Here is an 18936-nt window from a genome sequence, read left to right on the forward strand (position 1 = left end):
TGTTGGAGAACACTGCTGCCACCTCCTGTTCTCTCCCGGTAATGCTGCCAAAGGAAATGGGCTCTGAGCTCTTCCTGAGGGAACAGGGCCTACTCACCAATTGTTTAATTAAGCACAGCATTTTTTTGAAGCTAGACTCCTGACCTCAAGTTTAATAAAACACAGATGATTTGCATCTCGACTCTAGATATTAACAATGCACAAGGGAGAAACCTAGAAGCCCATCTTAAACACTGCATCTGTGGTTTTATTTTTAAAAACAAAATCTTAGGGCACCTGGGTGGCTCAGTCGCTTAAGTATCTGACTCGGTTTCACCTCAGGTCACGATCGCACAGTTTGGTTCGTGGGACTGAGCCTGTTCCCATTGACAGTGCAGAGCCTGCTTGGGATTCTCTCTCTCCCTCTCTCTCTCTGCCCCCACCCCCACTCGTGTGTGCACGCGCACAAGAGCTCTCTCTCTCAAAAAATAAATAAACAAAACTTTTAAAAAAAATAAAAATGAAAACAAAATCTTTTCTGCCCTGCAGGTGTCATTAGGACAGCTCTCATGAACATGGACCGAGAAGCCAAAGAATACTATGAAGTGATTATCCAAGCCAAGGACATGGGAGGGCAGCTTGGAGGGTTAGCTGGGACCACAACGGTCAACATCACCCTCTCAGATGTCAATGATAACCCACCCCGCTTTCCCCAGAGTGAGTACCTAACCAATGAGAATACAGATCTCAGGCCAGAGGGATGCACCTATTACAGAAATGAAAGAAAAAGGGCAGTCTGAGTTCCTCCTTAAGTTCAATTATCCATGGGTTCCCTTCATACATTTATTGTGCAATTCTCACATAAACATTTCCCTTCTGGGTCCCAACATCCCATGGCACTATACCAGTGTTTCTCACTTTTTTCATTATCACCTCTCTCTGAAGCTCTTCTAAACTTTTTTTTTTCCTTGATCGTCATGCCCTGCACCCTGCCCCATAAAATTAAATAGTAAGGAATAAGATTTTGTTGGATAGGGGTGAACTTTAGAAAGCTACAAACCACTGTAGCGTCTAAGATTTTTTTTTTCAGATCTCCCCCTTCCCCGAACCAATGTTTGTCCCCTAGGAGACAATACTGCCCTGTTGAGAATGCACACAGAGAAACTAAGCCAAAACTGTAGGTGAACACATAGCAGCCTAACTATTTAGCCAGTCAACTCATAAGAGTACCAAGTACCTGCTTTGCAATGGCACCGGCCATGAGGGATACAAGATACCTGAGATCCAGTTGCTGCCCCCATGAAGCTTAAAATTCAGCTGGGGAGTACATATTCTAAACTCATAGGAAGTTAACCAACAAGTAGATTTGCCATGCCAGTTGAGTAGTGCAGAATGAAACTTTCACAATGAACTAAGAAGCCTTCACAGAAGGATGATACCTCAACAGGGGACTGAAACATATAAAAGATTTAAATAGAAAGAAAGGACATTCCAGAAGGGGGAAGCCATTCAGTCATTCAAAAAAATTTTTGTTTTGGGCACCATCTAGGTATGGGACATAGAGCGGTTTACAAAACAAACAAAATCTCTGCTTTCCTACAACTCATTCGAGTAGAATCGAAATGTAAGAAAAAAAAATACATATATATATATATATGTATCTCTACAACAGAAAGACCTGGAAATAAAGTAGCGAACGGAATTTTATGTTCAAAGACCGCCTAAAAGTGGAGACGTGCTCTTCAGTGTTTCAAATGTGTTATATTTCTAAAGGAAGTCACTGAAAAGTTTTCGAGCAAGACAGAGACATAAAAGAAGGCTAATCTGACAGCCAGGTACAGGAGGGGTTGGCAAAAGTGGAGGCTAGAAGCTGGGGAACCTGTCAGGGGGCTTTTACAATGGTCAAGATTTGACCTAATAAGGACTTAAAGAAACAGCAGAAGGAGTGGAGTGGGACTAACAAGAAAACATGGATTTCTGTCTCCTGATTTCCTGGCTGAAGGAAACATGGCAGAGGGTGGAGTCAAAGATGACTACGATGTTTTAAGTCTGGGTGACAGAAGAATTGTAGTACTGATGGAAATAGAGGATGCATAATGGAACCAGTGGCAGGGGAGGAGGAAGACAAATACGGATTTGAATATGAAGTGACAGCAGGACAATCTGATTGAATGTCCTTAAGGAAGGTGGAAATACAGAGCTGTAACTGTGGAATGGAGCCCAGCAATGGAGAAGGGAATTTGAGAATCAGATGCCTAAAGGGAGCCGTTGGAGAAATGAGAATTCCAGGTGAAAGCACCCACAATTCCAGGTGAAAGACTTGACCAGGGAAATCAGGTTAAAAAAAAAAAAAACTAAACTAAACTAAAACCAGAGTCAAACCAGACTAGTAGCTGAGTAGCTATATTCTGAACCAGACAGACCAAGTGAGCCATCTCCTTTATCTCTGAAAGATAGAAGAAGTTCAAATACTCACATACAACTGGTGTACACAAAGACCCCCATGAGATTTTATGAAACAGAAAGGCAGAATACTAGGTAAGAATTTCACGAATGGCACAAGCAAGTAGGCTGAGAAGCTAATCGGCTCTACCATACTGAAGAGCAGTGCATCGTGGAACAGTTTGTGAAATGCCATATGGATTGGTTTCTTACTGCTTTGCTGATTCTGTGGGTTCTACCTTTATTACTTCACGAATGGCTCGTATTGCACACTATAGATTATATACACTATATACATGTACACTATAGATACTATTTATACTATATATATATATATATATACACTATATATACTATATATACTATATATACTATATATACTATAGATTCTTGAACATCCTTAAACTACCCTATTTGGCTTTTAAATTTGACACTAGAGGGTATCTCCAATGAAAACAGGGCAAAAAACCATGTTATTATGTAGCTCCTAAGTGTGTGAATTTGGACAAACCGCAGGAAACTCTTTTCACCCCAAACCTGCCAACTTCACAACGGCATCACACAACACAACAAGAAAGAACCAGGGTTTTAGTCCTGCCCCGCAAGCCAACATCTTAACACCCATTCTAAAGCAAACATTTTGAGTTGTCACTTTTTCAAAATAATGGAGAATCCAGCGTAGAGTAAAAGCATGGACTATGTTGCACAGAAGATGAAATGTAAATACATAAAAGTAATCGTCGTTAGGGAGCCTGGGTGGCCTAGTCAGTTAAGCATCCAACTCTTGATCTCAGCTCAAGTCATGATCTCACAGTTCCTGGGTTTGAGCCCCGTGTCAGGCTCTGCACTGTCAGCACAGGGCCTGCTTGAGATTTTCTCTCTCCCTCTCTCCCTCCACACTGAGCATGGAGTCTGACATAGGGCTTGATCCCACGACCCCAAGGTCATGACCTGGGATGAAATCAAGAGCTGGATGCTCAGCCGACTGAGCCACCCAGGCACCCCTTGACTGCTCATTTTAAAAATTCAATTTTCCTTCTTTCTTATAAATATTACCATAATTTGATCATGGGATGTTGACCAAATGACACAACTATTATTTTATACTGAGCAAGCTCAGTTACCTTTAACTGAACCAAATACAAAGGAATATCGAGATCTTAGGCTATTTATTTCTAATACAATCCATCATGTGTAGAAATCTTACGTATACGCTTGTTTAAACACAGAACACGTAGCTTTCCTGGTGTGGGAATAATACTTGTTAGTTTTTCCCAAAAGTTCTACAATAATCCTCAACAACTTTGGAAGAGAATGGAAAGAGATCATGAAATCCAAGTGCCTGCCAGCTTAGTACAGAACTTAGCAATTTCCTGGCTCATATTTGCAAAGAACAGGCTTTATTTCTTTTCCTGTACAAGGGAGGGTGCTGTGAGCTGGTTGGGTGCTATCAACCTCCCCAAATCTTTGTGAAACTCAAGCCCTTACATCCCAGGCTTCCCTGCAGCTTGCCAATACATATTAGAATAAGAGACCATGAACATACTGAAAATGTGATTGTGTGATTTTCCTTGTTATTTAGTCAGTCACATTTTGATTGACAAAATAATGAAGAACGTCAAAAAGTTGAGCCCCAGAGAAGGTAAGTTAGTGAAGACACAACTCTTTGAAAATGAAAATGAACTAAATTTAATTGTGAATTCAAAATATCAAGTTGAAAAGGAGAACATTTCCAACTCTGAGATTCTCACAGATGTGACGGCTTTTGGGATATTCTAACCTGGAACAAGAGAACAAGACACAACAGAGGTCTGCAGTGGGCAGGGCTGAGGGCAAGGACGCACTGATGGACAACACATGGAGCTGGAAGCTGGTCGTAGAGTAGCTGGAGCTGCTCTTTGTGGCTGTTCTTCATTTAGAGCTCACTGATCCCCACTAAATATGGGCAAGTGGACAGAGCTAGAAACTCCATATGCTGGCCAGGCCACGAAGGAAAATGTGGGCATTTCAAGTGTGAACAGAATAAATACATACTTTGCAATCATAATATTTTTTCCTTTGTCAGAAGGAATTAACATTTGGGGAAACAGTTCATTAGGAGGGACCGAAAGATTGGAAAGCAAGAAAATTCCTTCCACTCTGAAGGTAGAGTCACTGAGAGAAGAAATATTTTGGGGACACCTGGGTGGCTCGGTCGGTTAAGCGTCTGACTCGTGATTTTGGCTCAGATCATAATCCCACAGTTCATGGGTTCAGGCCCCGTGTTGGACTCTACACTGACAGTGTGATGCCTGCATGGGATTCTCTGTCCCTCTCTCTACCCTTCCCCCACTCTCAAAAATGTAGAAACTTTAACAAGGGGGGTGGAGAAGAAATATTTTTGTTTTCATCTTGTCCTATTCTTTTTTTTTAATATTCATTTATTTTTCAGAGACAGCATGAGTGGGGTAGGGACACAGAGAGAGAGGGGGACAGAGGATCCGAAGCAGGCTCTGCTCAGACAGCAGCAAGCCTGATGTGGGGCTTGAACTCATGAACCATGAGATCATGACCTGAGCTGAAGTTGGACGCTCAACCAACTGAGCTGCCCAGGCACCCCTCATCCTGTCCTATTCTTAGGATTAGGTCAAGCTATTTTGGTCCCTCCTTATCAAACATCCAGTATAGACTATGACCTCATAATGTTTGCTCAGCCTGTATGGATTTCAGTTTTTCCTCTGTAAAACTCGAGTTTTAATTCTTAAACCAGGAGGAAGGCATTTTGCCCAGCATGTCTGATATGATTTGACACTATTGAGGCATTTTTTATAGCAACAGATTACACGAATGCATGTTCTGACCTTTCTTCACAGAACATTATCAGATGAGTGTGTTGGAATCAGCTCCAGTTAGCTCCACTGTGGGTAGAGTATTTGCCAAGGACTTGGATGAGGGAATCAATGCAGAGATGAAATACACCATCGTGGATGGAGACGGTGCAGATGCCTTTGACATTAACACAGATCCCAATTTCCAAGTTGGCATCATAACTGTGAAGAAGGTAAGGCAACCCCTCTTTTCAAATCATGTTAATGGAGGCTGGGAATACATATGAGGTCAGTAAGGGCTGTTACACTAGAGGTATGTAATGTTTTAAATCCTCGGACAAATGTTCTTTCCACTTGTTAAAAAAAAAAAAAACCTCCTTTCGCTTACATGTAAACACTGGCTGTGTCATCATTTTACAGAGAGGGTACCATGTGATGATAAAAATATAATTATGTCATTTCTCCTAAGTCATTACTTAATCACTTAAAAAACTGTGGTAGCTTAATTCACTAATGATGTTAATGACTTGATCAATGTTTACAGTTGAATAACACTCAGATTTCACTATTTTACACCATAAATAATAAAGCAAGCTATAATATTATTTATGAGTCAATAAATAACATGCAGAGATTTTTTAATTGCTACTCGAAGATCCACAGATGCTAATTAGTCTTGGAAAAGTTTTATCAAACATAGCTACTGAGTGGTATTATCACTTGAAATTCCTTTGCTTCACAAATTACCAAGTTTTCTGAATATAAGTTTTCTGAAAATCAATTTTTTCTGTGACATAAAACACATATGGATATATCGGGGTGGAAAATAAAACCTTAAAAAATTGAAATTTTATCGTCCTAGTAGCTCTATATGTGATAAATTCAAAAACTCATTGATTTAATCTTCCATCTCCTCTACTTTAAATACATCTAAGATATCTTATTTATTCAACAAATATTTGTCGAGCATCTACCTATGTGCCAGGTATCACTCTACACGCATGATGTAGACAGTAAGTAAAATAACTGAAAATATCTGCCTTTGTGGAGCTTACATTCTAAAAAGGGGAAGAAGATAGTTGAAATACCAAATAAATCAACAAAGTAATATAGTACTAGGAAGTGACAAATGCCACGGTGGGGAGGGGTAAAACAGAACAAAAGTGAGATCAGAAAAGCCAACATGACTTCAAATTTAAATTGGGTGTTTGGGACTGGCTTCACAGACAAGCGACATTTATACAAAGATTTAAAGTGGGTAGATTACAGCACAGAGCTGGGCAGGTTGACAACGCACACCCCTGGGAGGTGCCTTACAAATGACTTCAGTGAGAACTACACACAGAGCCCTGCAGACAGGGAATGGGCATGGAAATGTTGTTCCAGGCAAAACCAGTGCCAAGGCCCAGAGATGGGCTCTGTCTAGTCTGTTTCAAAAGCAACAAAGGGGTTGATAAGGCTGAGTACAGGGGAAGACTAGTAGACGAAAAAAGTCAGACCTATACGGTCTGACTTATAGGATCCTATGAAGAGTATAGGATCCTATAAAGAGTATAGGATCCTATACTCCTTATCCTATAGGATCTTACAGGCTACTCTAAGTACTTCTTCCTCTGAGTAAAGCAAGGAACACCTGGAGGACTTCAAAACATGTATGACGTAACTGGACTTTCATTATAAGATAATTACTCTGTAGGCTGTGTGGAAAAAAGACCATAACAGAGAAGCAATAATCCAGGTAGGAGATGATGGTGGCTTGGCCTAGGGTAGTAGGAATGGAGGTGGTGAGATGCGGTCAGAATCTGGATATAATCTGAAAGTAGAGCTAACGAGATTTCCTAACAGCCTGAATGAGGATGAGAAAGAAAGAGAAGAACCAACTGAGCAACAACAGAGCTGCCTCTAACTGAGATGGGAGAATCTGCAGGTAGAGAAGGCGGCAGGCAGGTGGTGACAAATACTGGGATTAAGTGTGGACATCTTACCCAGATGGAGATGTGTAGTAGCTACTGGTTATAGGAATATGGAGTCTAGAGAAGAGTTCTGGGCTGGAAATATAAATTTGGGAGTCACAAGCATATCAATGCTGCTTAAAGCAAATCCAACAGAATGACATTCCAAGGGACTGGGCACATACGGAGAAGACAGTGAAATGAGCCCTATAGCACCCCAGCATGAAGAGGTCAGAGAGAAGGGCAAGGATAAGCAAGGAGACTTAGAAGGAGAGATCAGGGAAACAGGAGGAAAATCGAGGGAGTGTGGTACCCTGGAAGGTATTAAAAACTGTTTCCAGAAAGACAAATGCTGTTGAAGATCATGTGAGAACATTGAAAGCCGACCACAGGGAGATCATCGATGACTTTGACAAAAGCATCAAAGTCGTAACTTAGAATGGAGCACAAGTTAATAATGTCTTTAACGACAACTTCACTACACGCTATTCCAGAGTTGAATTAACACTGATTTAGAAGGGAAAAGTTCACATGTTTGTCCTGTATTTACACAAGCAATATACAAACACAGCAAAAGAACAGATGTATTCAGCATTCCACCAACCAGAAATCTTTATAAACCAGCACACGATGACCTCAAAACAGTGTAAAGTGCTGGTATTAACTTCAGAATAATCAAATGAACCTGGATGTAATTTAAATATTACAATTTTGTATTTTATTCTCATCCTTTGAGCTCATAACACATTAGAATTATAAAAGATGACTAAAAATGGTAATACCAATTTGGTATATGACATAAGATTAAGAACACTCCCCTATGATGTGGCATGCCTCAAGTAAAGAGTTAATAATACACTGCCTACCATGACTGGTAACTGTACACAAGGTAAATGCTCAAAGATTTGGAGAATTATTGTTTCTTTAATGCAAAAATTTTCTTTAAAAAAATTAAACAATCAGAAAAAGAGCTTTTGGCATTCCCCATATATTTTAAATTTCATTTTGTATCTTAAAATAATATATAAGATAATTCAAAATAATAATATATCAGTGTATTTTAAATTATTAGAATATGGCTTAGACCTTATTATAGGCCATTTATTTAAAAAAAATACTAACTATTACAATTTTGTATCTGAAGGGAACCCCACAATATTGTTTCTCCAGCTCCCTTATGTGGAGAAAAGATTAAACCTTATAAGATAGACCACTATCTTTCACTGTCATTACTAAAACTATATCCATATTTAATCAAAATAGGCATCAGTTTTGCCAAGGTCATTTGGATTTCTCTTCTGAACTTAGGAGGTGATAGAAAATAGAATTAAAAAAGAGGTCAATAAGTTGGGTAGATGGACAAGTCAAATATAATAAATACTTTAGAGGCTATTGACTGCTCAGTCTGTACTTTTGGAACAACATTCACTCAGATGCCTGACCCACACCCATCTTCCTACTTTGTCATTAATAATGTCATATAAAAGTGAAACAGAAGTTCTGCTTTTGATTTATTTCCATAAGCCCTGTTATTTGTCTAAAAAGCACATACTTTTTCAAAAAGAAAAATTAAGTTGAATTGATAGAATTGGGTCTTCATAAAACCACACTGATTACTACCCAGTATCTTGGGTCTTTTTGGCTTTTAAGTAATCAATCAATTGATTTCCAGTCTCTTAACTCAAATGCTTGAAAGATAACTTGAAACACGTATTTTTCAGATTGCTCTTTATTCTAGACGAGCGTGCCGTTATGCCCTACTCCAGTCTTCAGCATGTCTTCTATCTGCCAGCATACAACAAGCAATTGTTTGGAGTCCATTTTCCTCTTAGGCAGGCCACAAAAAGCAAAACTTCCATATTTCGTCAAATCTAAGGTGCTCATGAAATGTAAATCACATCATTGTTTTATAAAAGAAAAAAAAAACTCTTGCACTTTAAAAAAGAAAAAAAAACTCTTGCAATTCAAATGATACAATGCTTTCTTCTTCCTTACGGTTTTTTTTGTAAAAAGCTCTTATTGACACAGATACATGTGCTTCACTAATATCAGAGTTACTCCCTGCTGTTGTTTCCAGGCCATTCTGCCCACACAACAATTTTTGTTTCATTGTCAAATCATAGTATAATCATTCTGGAGACATTTTAGAAGGTAATAAAGTTCAACACATGTAGTCCCAACAATGTGCAGAACTCAGCTGAAATACATGCATGCTATCTCCTGCTGGGCCTAAAGCAACTGTAAGATGCCATCAATTGGAGAAACAACTCTATTTCCAAAATGTTAAAATATGAAAAGATGCACGCCTTAAAATCACTGAAATACTGTAACATAAAATCTGTGTATATTATCACCCAACTGGTACTTGTCAATACTCGTCAATACTTGAACTGAAAAACTTTTTTGCACTATTCAATGTAACATTTTTTGCTGCCTTTCAGGTTTTAGGCCCTTGCTAGGCACTGGGGAATAAAAATCTAATTCTTAGCCTTTGCCCTTGAGTTTGGTGAAAAGAACCAACAGGGTCACATTTGTAAAACAAAGAAAGAAGAACCGTAATAAAAGAACCACAAAACATGACAAAGTACTATAGGAACAGAAGAAGGAATAATTAATTCTGCTGAAGGAAAGTACATCACTATTTTGTGCCCAATTTTTGTGGTTCAATTTGCAAGAATATAATGGCTCTTCTTATGTGCTCTAAGTCTAGGAAATTTCTTGAATTTGGAACTTGGGTTCTAAGATTATTCTTCTTTGATTTACTATTATGACTATGGAAATAAACAATTCTTTGATGTTAAAAAATAAGTACAAAAACTTTTCAGGACAAAAGTCAAATTCCTATATCAATTGTGAGCAACTTAAAGCTTAGGGTATTTCGGGCAATGCTTTCTTTCAATTTTAAATCATAAAATTACTTAAGTGAGGAGACAATCTTAATGTAATCATCACTGGGTAATTTATTTCCAAAAAAATTTTAGCAATAACTAAAAACTCACTTTAGTCCTTTCAACAGATAGTACTGGAACAACTGGATATCCATATGCAAGAGAAACCACTTTACTACCTCACAAAAACAAATTCAAAATGGATCATATACTTACCTAAACGTAATAAACTAAAACTATAAAATTTCTAAAAGGAAACATGGAAGAAAATCTTTCTGACCCTTATCAGGCAAAGATTTCTTAGATATGACACCAAAATCCCAATAAGAAAGTGATAAACAAGACTTTATTAAAAGTAAGAGTTTCTTTTCTTCAGGGCACCTGGGTGGCTCAGTCAGTTAAGTGTCCAACTCATGATTTCGGCTCAGGTCTTGATCTCATGGTCATGAGATTGAGCCCCACATCGAGCTCTGTGCTGGTCATGGAGCCTGTTTAAAATTCTCTTTTTCTCTCACTCAGCCCCTCCTCCACAAGCACCCATACATGCTCTCTCTTTCTCTCTTAAAAAAAAAAAAAGTTTCTTCCCTTCAAAAGCACTGTTACAACTAATCACAGGTTGGGAATAAATATTTGCCAACACATGTCAGATAAAGGACTTGAATACAGAATATATAAAGAACTCTTCAAGAAGATATAAAAAACTGCTAAACATTAGACATTAGGGAAATAGAAATCAAAACCACAATGAGATACTTCATATCCACTAGGATGGCTAAAATCAGAAAAACGGATAAAATCAAGTAATGACAAGGATGTTGACCAGCTAGAACTTTCATACATTCCTGGAGGGAATTCAAAATGATACAGTCACTTTAAAAACTGGTGTGGAGGGGCACCTGGGTTGCTCAGTCGGTTGAGCGTCTGACTTCAGCTCAGGTCATGATCTCACAGTTCATGGGTTCGAGCCCTGCATCAGGCTCTATGCTGACCGTTTGCTCAGAGCCTGGAGCCTGCTTCAGATTCTGTGTCTCCTTCCCTCTCTGCCCCTCCCCGCTCACACTGTGTCTCTCACTCTATTTCTCAAAAATAAATAAATGTAAAAAAAAAAAAAAAAAAAAACTTAAAAACTGGTGTGGAGGGGTGTCAGGGTGGCTCAGTCAGTTAAGTATCCGACTTCAGCTCAGGTCATGATCTCACAATTTGTGGGTTCGAGCCTCACATCAGGCTTGCTGTGGTCAGTGCAAAGCCACCTGGGCGCTTCGGATCCTCTGTCTCCCTCTCTCTCTGCCACTCCCCCACTCACACTCTCTCTCTCACAAAGACTAAAAAAAAAAACAAAAACAAACAAAAAAAACTTACAAAAATATATAAATAAAAATTGGTCTGGAAGTTTCTTATAAAGTTAAAAATACATTTAACCAGATAATCCTACAATCCAACTCCTAGGTTTTTACCCAAATTAAATAAAAATCTATGTTCACACAAAAACCTGTATGCAAATGTTCATGGCAGCTTTATTCATAACCATCAGAAACTGGAAACAACCCAAATGTACCTCGAGTAGAGAAGATATAAATAAACTGGTACACCCATATCCATACAGTAAATAGTAATAAAAAGGGACAGACTATTCATTCACAAAATAACATGGATGAATTTCAAACGCATCATGCCTAGTGAAAGAACAGATTCAAAAAAGTATTTCCTGAACAGCTCCATTTATACATTTTTTTTAATTTTTATGTTTTTTTTAAATTTTTATTTTTGAGAGAGAGTGAGAGACAGAGAGAAAGAGAGACAGATGGTGAGTGGGGGAGGGGCAGAGAGAGAGGGAGACACAATCTGAAGCAGGCTCCAGGCTCTGGGCTGACAGCACAGAGCCCGACCCGGGGCTGGAACTCGTAAACCACAAGGTCATGACGTGAGCCAAAGTTAGATGCTCAACCACCCAGGTGCCCCTACTACGTTCTTATAATAGAGACACAACATGGATCAGTGGTTGCCAGTAGGAGGGACTGACCACAAAGGAGCCACTGGACAAGGAGCAATGGTGGGGTAATGACAGTGATGGAACTGTTCCATATCTTATCACGGTGGAAACATAACTATGTGTTAAAACTTACAAAACTTTATACTAAAAAAAGACGAATTTGAATGTATATAAATTAGACCTTAATTAAAAAGAAAATACAAAATGGGGTGCCTGAGTGGCTCAGTCAATTGAGCATCCAACTTCAGCTCAGGTCATGATCTCACAGTTTGTGAGCTCGAGCCCTGCATTGGGCTCTGTGCAGACAGCTTGGAGCCTGGAGCCTGTTTTGGATTCTCTGTCTCCCTCTCTGCCCTTCTCCTGCTCACGCTGTCTCTCTGTCAAAAATAAACATTAAAAAAATAATAATACAAATTTATACCAAATTACAAAATGACTTAAAATTAAGGAAAACAAACTTTACCTAGCTCAAACCTACCATAAACAACAGTGCCTACTTTGGGTTACCAATAAGCAAGAATTCTAAGAGAACATAATGTAATCTAACAGGAATAGATGAATATCTAAATTTTGAGAGTAAGTATAAATAAAATAATTCGTAGGGCACTTGGGTGGCTCAGTGAGTTAAGCATCTGGCTTAGGTCATGATCACACACTTCGGTGTATTCAAGCCCCTTGTTGGGCTCTGCACTGACACAGTGCACAGCCTGCTTGGGGTTTTTGGTCTCTCTCTCTGCCCCTGCCCCAGTCACACTGTCCCTGTACCTCTCAAGATAAATCAATAAACTTTAAATACACAGATAAATAATTGGTAAAACTATTCCTTCAAGTAAAACTACTCCTTCCTATCATATAATCTGAGTGGTAGATTTCCCTGTTAATAAAACTTTGCCTTGTTTAAAACCATTTTATTTATTTACTTATTCACTAAGTTATCTCTAAACCCAACATGGGGCTCAAACTCAAAACCCCAAGATTAAGAGTTGCATGCTCTACTGACTGAGCCAGCCAGGCACCCCTGAAGCCTTGCCTTTTGACTAAGAACTAAGGAGACAGGCAAGCTGGTGGAAATGGTGCCTGGTTTTAAATGGGAATGGCTGACAGCAGGACACAAGGAATACAATGTGTATGTTGTAAGTAAATGCAAAACAAGTAGTAAGGGAACAACAACAAAACAATGTTTTGTTAGAATTTGAAAATACCCAATTTAATTAAAGCCACTTCTGCTGTTTCTCAAAAGCTAAGCACTTAATTAAATGGACACATGCCTCTTTCTAACATCAAATGTGCTGACATGCAGCATATTTTATGAAAAAAAGTGCCAGTGAATATTTAGTTAGAAAAATTTAAGTCACTGCCAAGTGGACAGGTGACTTTTAAGCTTTAGTTACTGCTTCGCTACCCACTGTAATTATTTTAAAGGTTGGACTTGCCATGATTTTTTTTTTATTATTGGTGATGTTTTCAGGTAATTGTTGCTCAAAACATTTTGATATTTTTTTAAAAAAAATAAATGGATCATTCTTTTTTTTAACATAAAAATAAACGGATCGTTCTTAAGGGATACCATTCAAGTTCACTTTCTACCCTAAAATGTTGTATTTTTTTTTTTTGACAAAATATTCTTAAGGTATGAATAGATTTTAAAAAAAGGAACCATCAAAAAAATTGTATGTATAACATGGAATGTTACCAGACAAAGTTAAAGTTTTGTGGATGGCCTCTGAATGAGGAATTTAAAAATCTAGACCAGCAGGGCACCTGGGTAGCTCAGTGTGTTAAGTACCCAACTTTATCTCAGGTCATGATCTCACAGTTCATGAGTTCGAGCCTCGCATCAGGCTCTGTGCTGACAGCTCAAAGCCTGGAACCTGCTTCGGATTATGTGTCTCCCTCACCCTCTCTGCCCCACCCCACTTGTGCTCTGTCTCTCTCTCTCAAAAATAAATAAACATTCAAAAAAAATCTAGACCAGCATTTCCACTCTGACACTACGTAACCATGTCTGCTTAGCCCAGTATTCTGAGCTTCCTGTGTCTCAGTCTCTCCAACTGTAAAATGAGGCCATGGACTTAGGTTCTTAAAAGAGATTTTACAGGAGAACAGCTATGGTAAACTTAATACACAAACACTGATCTAACACAGTGCTCTGAGAACCCTTGTAAGGTGCTTATGGTAGCTCCTTGGGGGTAAAATTCACTATTGCCTCTGTACTTAAGAATTTTTTTAAGAAGAAAATGGAAAAGACTTAGGCCTCAGTTATATGTATATTCTGAAACTGGCCTCAAAATCTCTCTTAATTATCCCATCTTTTCAGACAAAGGAGTATCTCTAAAGATAAGGTAACGAGGTTGATTAAAGAGGAGGCACATTAGAGTTGAGCCTGCCCAGAGTACAGTGGATGTCCTGATCAGGACACTGGCTGCCTTCACTCTCTGAGGTGTCTAGCATCTTCCTTACCTTCTTTACCCGATTTGTGGAAAATGACCTTAAGAACAAGAAATACAGAACAAGGGAAAAATTCCCTTGTTTTTCCCTTTGCCTCTTTCCCACCATTTTAATGAGGATGGAAACCCACCCCTAGCCGTCAATCTTGGCCATCCTTTAGAACCTTGACATACATGCTCACGGCTAATCAATTTTCCTGTTACTGTTACTTTTCAGCCCCTGAGTTTTGAAAGCAAGAAAAGTTACACCTTGAAAGTGGAAGGAGCCAATCCTCACCTAGAGATGCGTTTTCTGAACCTAGGCCCATTTCAGGACACAACAACAGTGCACATCAGTGTGGAAGATGTGGATGAGCCCCCCATATTTGAACCTGGCTTTTATTTTGTGGAGGTTCCTGAGGATGTGGCAATTGGAACAACCATACAGATCATTTCTGCCAAGGACCCAGATGTGACCAACAACTCAATCAGGTTTTTCCACAGATTTCACCTTTCCTACATTTTCTAGCACTTTTTCCCTTTTGCTTCTTCTGAAGACTCTCCTTAGTTCTTCCTGTTTAAATAACACGGCCTTTTCACGTTATTTAGAAGTATTATGTCGGCAACTCACTGTCAACTGGTTTAGCAAAAAGCACACGTGTGCACATACACACACCTTAGTTTTCAATCATGGCCCTAGTGACATTTTGAGATGGATTCTTTGTTGTCATGGGCTGTTCTGTGCATGGTACAATGTTTAGCAACATCTCTGGCCTCTACCCACTAAATGCCAGTAGCACCCCTGAGTTGCAACAACCTAAAATGTCCCCACGTTTACCAATGTCCCAGGAGGAAGGGGTGGGGAAGTCAAAAGCATCCCCAGTTGAGAACTACCAATTCACATAAAGCACAGACAGACACATATATTACCAAAACATTAAAAAAAAAAAAAAAAAAAAAAACCTGTCAAATCTTAGGGCACCTGAGTGGCTCAGTTGGTTAAGATCTGACTTCAGCTCAGGTCATAATCGCACAGCTCGTGAGTTTGAGCCCCACATCAGGCTCTATGCAGACAACTCAGAGCCTAGGGCCTGTTTCAGATTCTGTGTCTCGCTCTTTTTTTGCCCTCCCTGCTCATTCTCTCTCTCTCTCTGTCTCTCTCTCTCTCTGTCTCAAAAATAAACATTAAAAAACAGTTCTTTAATTGTCAAATCTTAGTGAGGAATACAAAAGTGATCATGGCACACTCTCAATTTTTAGGAACATTTTTCTACTTTAAAAAGATTAGAAAAAAAGTATACTATATGTATTTCCATACACTATAGAAAAAAACATAGAAACTACTCCTGTCCAAGGCTTCAATCCCATGTAGAATGGCCAGACAGGGCTTTCTATTTCAAGCCTTCAGATCAGTCTCTCCAAAGTATGTTCTGAACTTAAAGATTCCAATCAAGATGCTTCCCCATCAAGGGGCAGAGGAGAGCGGCTCCTACAGCCATGGGCATTTCCTCCCATCAATTCTGGAACCAAAGTGCAAACAGCTGGTGGACAGGTTGACACCTCAACCTTCCAGAGCAACTGCCAAGCCTCTGAAGCTCAACACAAAAGATCAGGATTCCAAGGCTGTTTGAGGCCATCTGTCACATTCATTGTGGAAGCCACATGGTAAAATGGATCTGGGGCTTTGGTGCATGCAGACAATACATTTTAAATGCACCCAATTTATCAAATGCCTTTTCTATCATGGGTACTTCCTTCACCTAGTGCTATTTTGTATTTAAAATGTGCTTCTTCAGTTCAACGAGGACAGTTCTCTCCTGAGAATAACTATAGTAGGGGAAATCTGCTTCGTCTAACCAATTAGTGAACATTTCACATTTTCAGGCATTACAGAAACGGCTAAAATGATTTTGCTTGAATTCTGATCTCTGATTGTTAGAAGCCAACTAATCTTTCTAGTATAAATTATACCAACTTTATAGAAGTGATATTTCAACCTTAAACTTTTTAAATGTATGATAGGAAGGAAAAAGTTAGTGAAACTATATTATCCCCAACAGAAATGATACATAATAACCATAACATAAATGAAACAAATTCTGTAAATTCATACTTTCAGAAGGCAAGAAAACACACACACATATATATTATATCTATCATATATTAGAGATAAAATAATATATCATAGATATAATATATGTATCTTCTAATCAATTAGTTAACCTACTCATGTTAGGGAAGATACTGTGAGGAAAGCTTCAGAGAATAAAACTTTATGGGGGGAAGAGAGAAGTAAAACAAACACAAGCTTGAAAATATCAGAGCCCATGTCTAAAACAGTCAATCAGAAGACCCAGTGGATACTTCTGCATCTTCTTTTTGGATTCTAACTCTGGACTTCCACATGGTTAGCACTGGAAATATGACTGTTAGACGAGTCACACTGCTAAATGACAAGCAAAAGGGACTGAATGGAGTCAGAAAACACACACCCTAGAGTGTATGTGCAGTATTCAAGACTGAAGTCATGATCTCAAGACATATGTAGAATGAAAGCAAGATACCAACAGGCCTACATCCACTACTGCCATGGAGCAGTAAGGCACACACAATTAAGAAACCCTGTCTGGCTAACAGAAAATGCTGCTTCAGATGACTGGCCTTTGAAAACCATCAGTAGGGGGGCCTGTGTGGCTCAGTCGGTTAAGCATCCGACTTCAGCTCAGGTCATGATCTCGCGGTTTGTAGGTTCAAGCCCCGCATCAGGCTCTGTGCTAACAGCTCAGAGCCTGGAGCCTGTTTCAAATTCTGTGTCTCCTTCGCTCTCTGCCCCTCCTCTGCTCATGCTCTGTCTCTCTCTGTCTCTCAATAATAAATAAACGTTAAAAAAAAAAAAAAAGAAAAGAAAAAGAAAAAGAAAACCATCAGTGGGTCAGCATCAGGAAGGTAGATAATGAAGAGGCTTTCTATTCCAATAGATCCCAGTCAGGAGGAATCCACGAGTGAATGACTCGGCCAGAGGCAGAGAGCAGGGTCCACTGGACGTATTCTGGGGCAGCACTCTAGGTCCTGAGAGAGAAACTGGCAAGAACAGCCTGACGGCCACAGGCCTGGAGACAACAGATAAGCATTCAGGCAGAGAGGGCAAGGGATTCCACTTATCAGAACTGGGGGTAATTTTCCCTCTGCATTTTGGGTGCAAAGGAGAATTCATATTGCTAGCTTTAGGGTCCCTGACTCTTTGTACAGCCTCACAGCAATAAAGAATGGTCCCTAAACCCAAGTAGAACATCAGGGGTCCTGGATTCTCAGAAGCAAAAACACTTAAAATCAAATCTCTGGAGATAATTTAATAATCCCACTTGGAAATTACTGTCCTGTTATCTTTCCCCAAATTGTTCATTTTATCCTTATTTTTTCCTATAGAAGTTATTTTCTTTTAAAATAATTTGCATGTTATATGCACCTTGGCTACTTCATCTTCTACATTTTTATTAAAATTAATGAGATTTATATTCCTAAAAAGCAAACACATATTAAATTGCCCTAAAATCAATATATCACCTGAAGTTAAAATGTTATAGATAAAAGGCCATTTAATTTTTTAAAAAGATTGTTAGGACTTTTATAATCTCCTTTCTAGAAAGTCTATGGCACGTTCAGGCGTATAAACTGGTCGTGATTTACTAGTAAACCCCAAAACTAAATCTCAATATTTAGTTACATATACATGAAAAATATAATGTTTAATATCTCCTAAACAATTTAGGATCTCCTAAATTTTTTAATAAATGCTACAGGCACTTCTGGCAAACAGGAAACTGAACCATTTGGCAACTGAAATAGACTTCTGCTGGTATGGAAACAGCCTGCCCTCCTGTGCTCTCCTACGGTGTGTGTGTGTGTGTGTGTGTGTGTGTGTGTGTGTGTGTGTGTGTGGATTTAGCAAGCCTGCCCGTTGACGCCCTACCTTCAAATCGCTCCCAAATTCCGAGTGTGTCCTCAGCCAAGCCATTAAGCAGGGAGCCCAACAAACACTAGTTATTGTTCACTGAAGGCTGTTTTGTCTGTGTATATTATGCCTATTCTGCCCATAATAGGTGAGAATATTATGGTTAGAGAAAGGAAAACCACCTACATAATTCACTAGTGTGTCCCAATGTCCCATTTTCCATCTGTACCTACACCTTTAATTTGTTCTCCTGCCTCCTGAAAACTGGCCCAGCGTCCCATCCAGGGCAGGGAATGCTACTGCTGCCGCAATTCAGTAGCTTCTGCTTTGGGAAATCGGAGGGGGGTTCCACCTGCTGAGGAAGGCTTCTCTGAGGCGAGCGTGTGGTGCTTCTGCTCGGTATGTCACCAGGCAGTACCGTCAGGGTTCTGTCAGTTACTTCTGTCGCTCCATCTCCTACACTGTCTGTGACATTTGCTGTGGCGCTGTAGGTCTGAGTG

At 39.3% G+C, this 18936-nt stretch overlaps 1 protein-coding gene across 1 annotated transcript in view; it reads left to right on the forward strand.

The window, feature by feature from the left end:
- The window catches only part of CDH20 (cadherin 20), a 50917-nt gene that overhangs the window by 11554 nt on the left and 20427 nt on the right, over positions 1 to 18936 (forward strand). Inside the window, exons 4-6 of the mRNA XM_007080575.3 lie at positions 529 to 696; positions 5274 to 5461; positions 14723 to 14976. Of these exons, the coding sequence (XP_007080637.2) occupies positions 529 to 696; positions 5274 to 5461; positions 14723 to 14976 (610 nt within the window). The remainder of the gene's footprint in view (positions 1 to 528; positions 697 to 5273; positions 5462 to 14722; positions 14977 to 18936) is intronic.

Source organism: Panthera tigris, chromosome D3 (assembly GCF_018350195.1).
Source record: "Panthera tigris isolate Pti1 chromosome D3, P.tigris_Pti1_mat1.1, whole genome shotgun sequence".
NCBI classification, from domain to species: domain Eukaryota; kingdom Metazoa; phylum Chordata; class Mammalia; order Carnivora; family Felidae; genus Panthera; species Panthera tigris.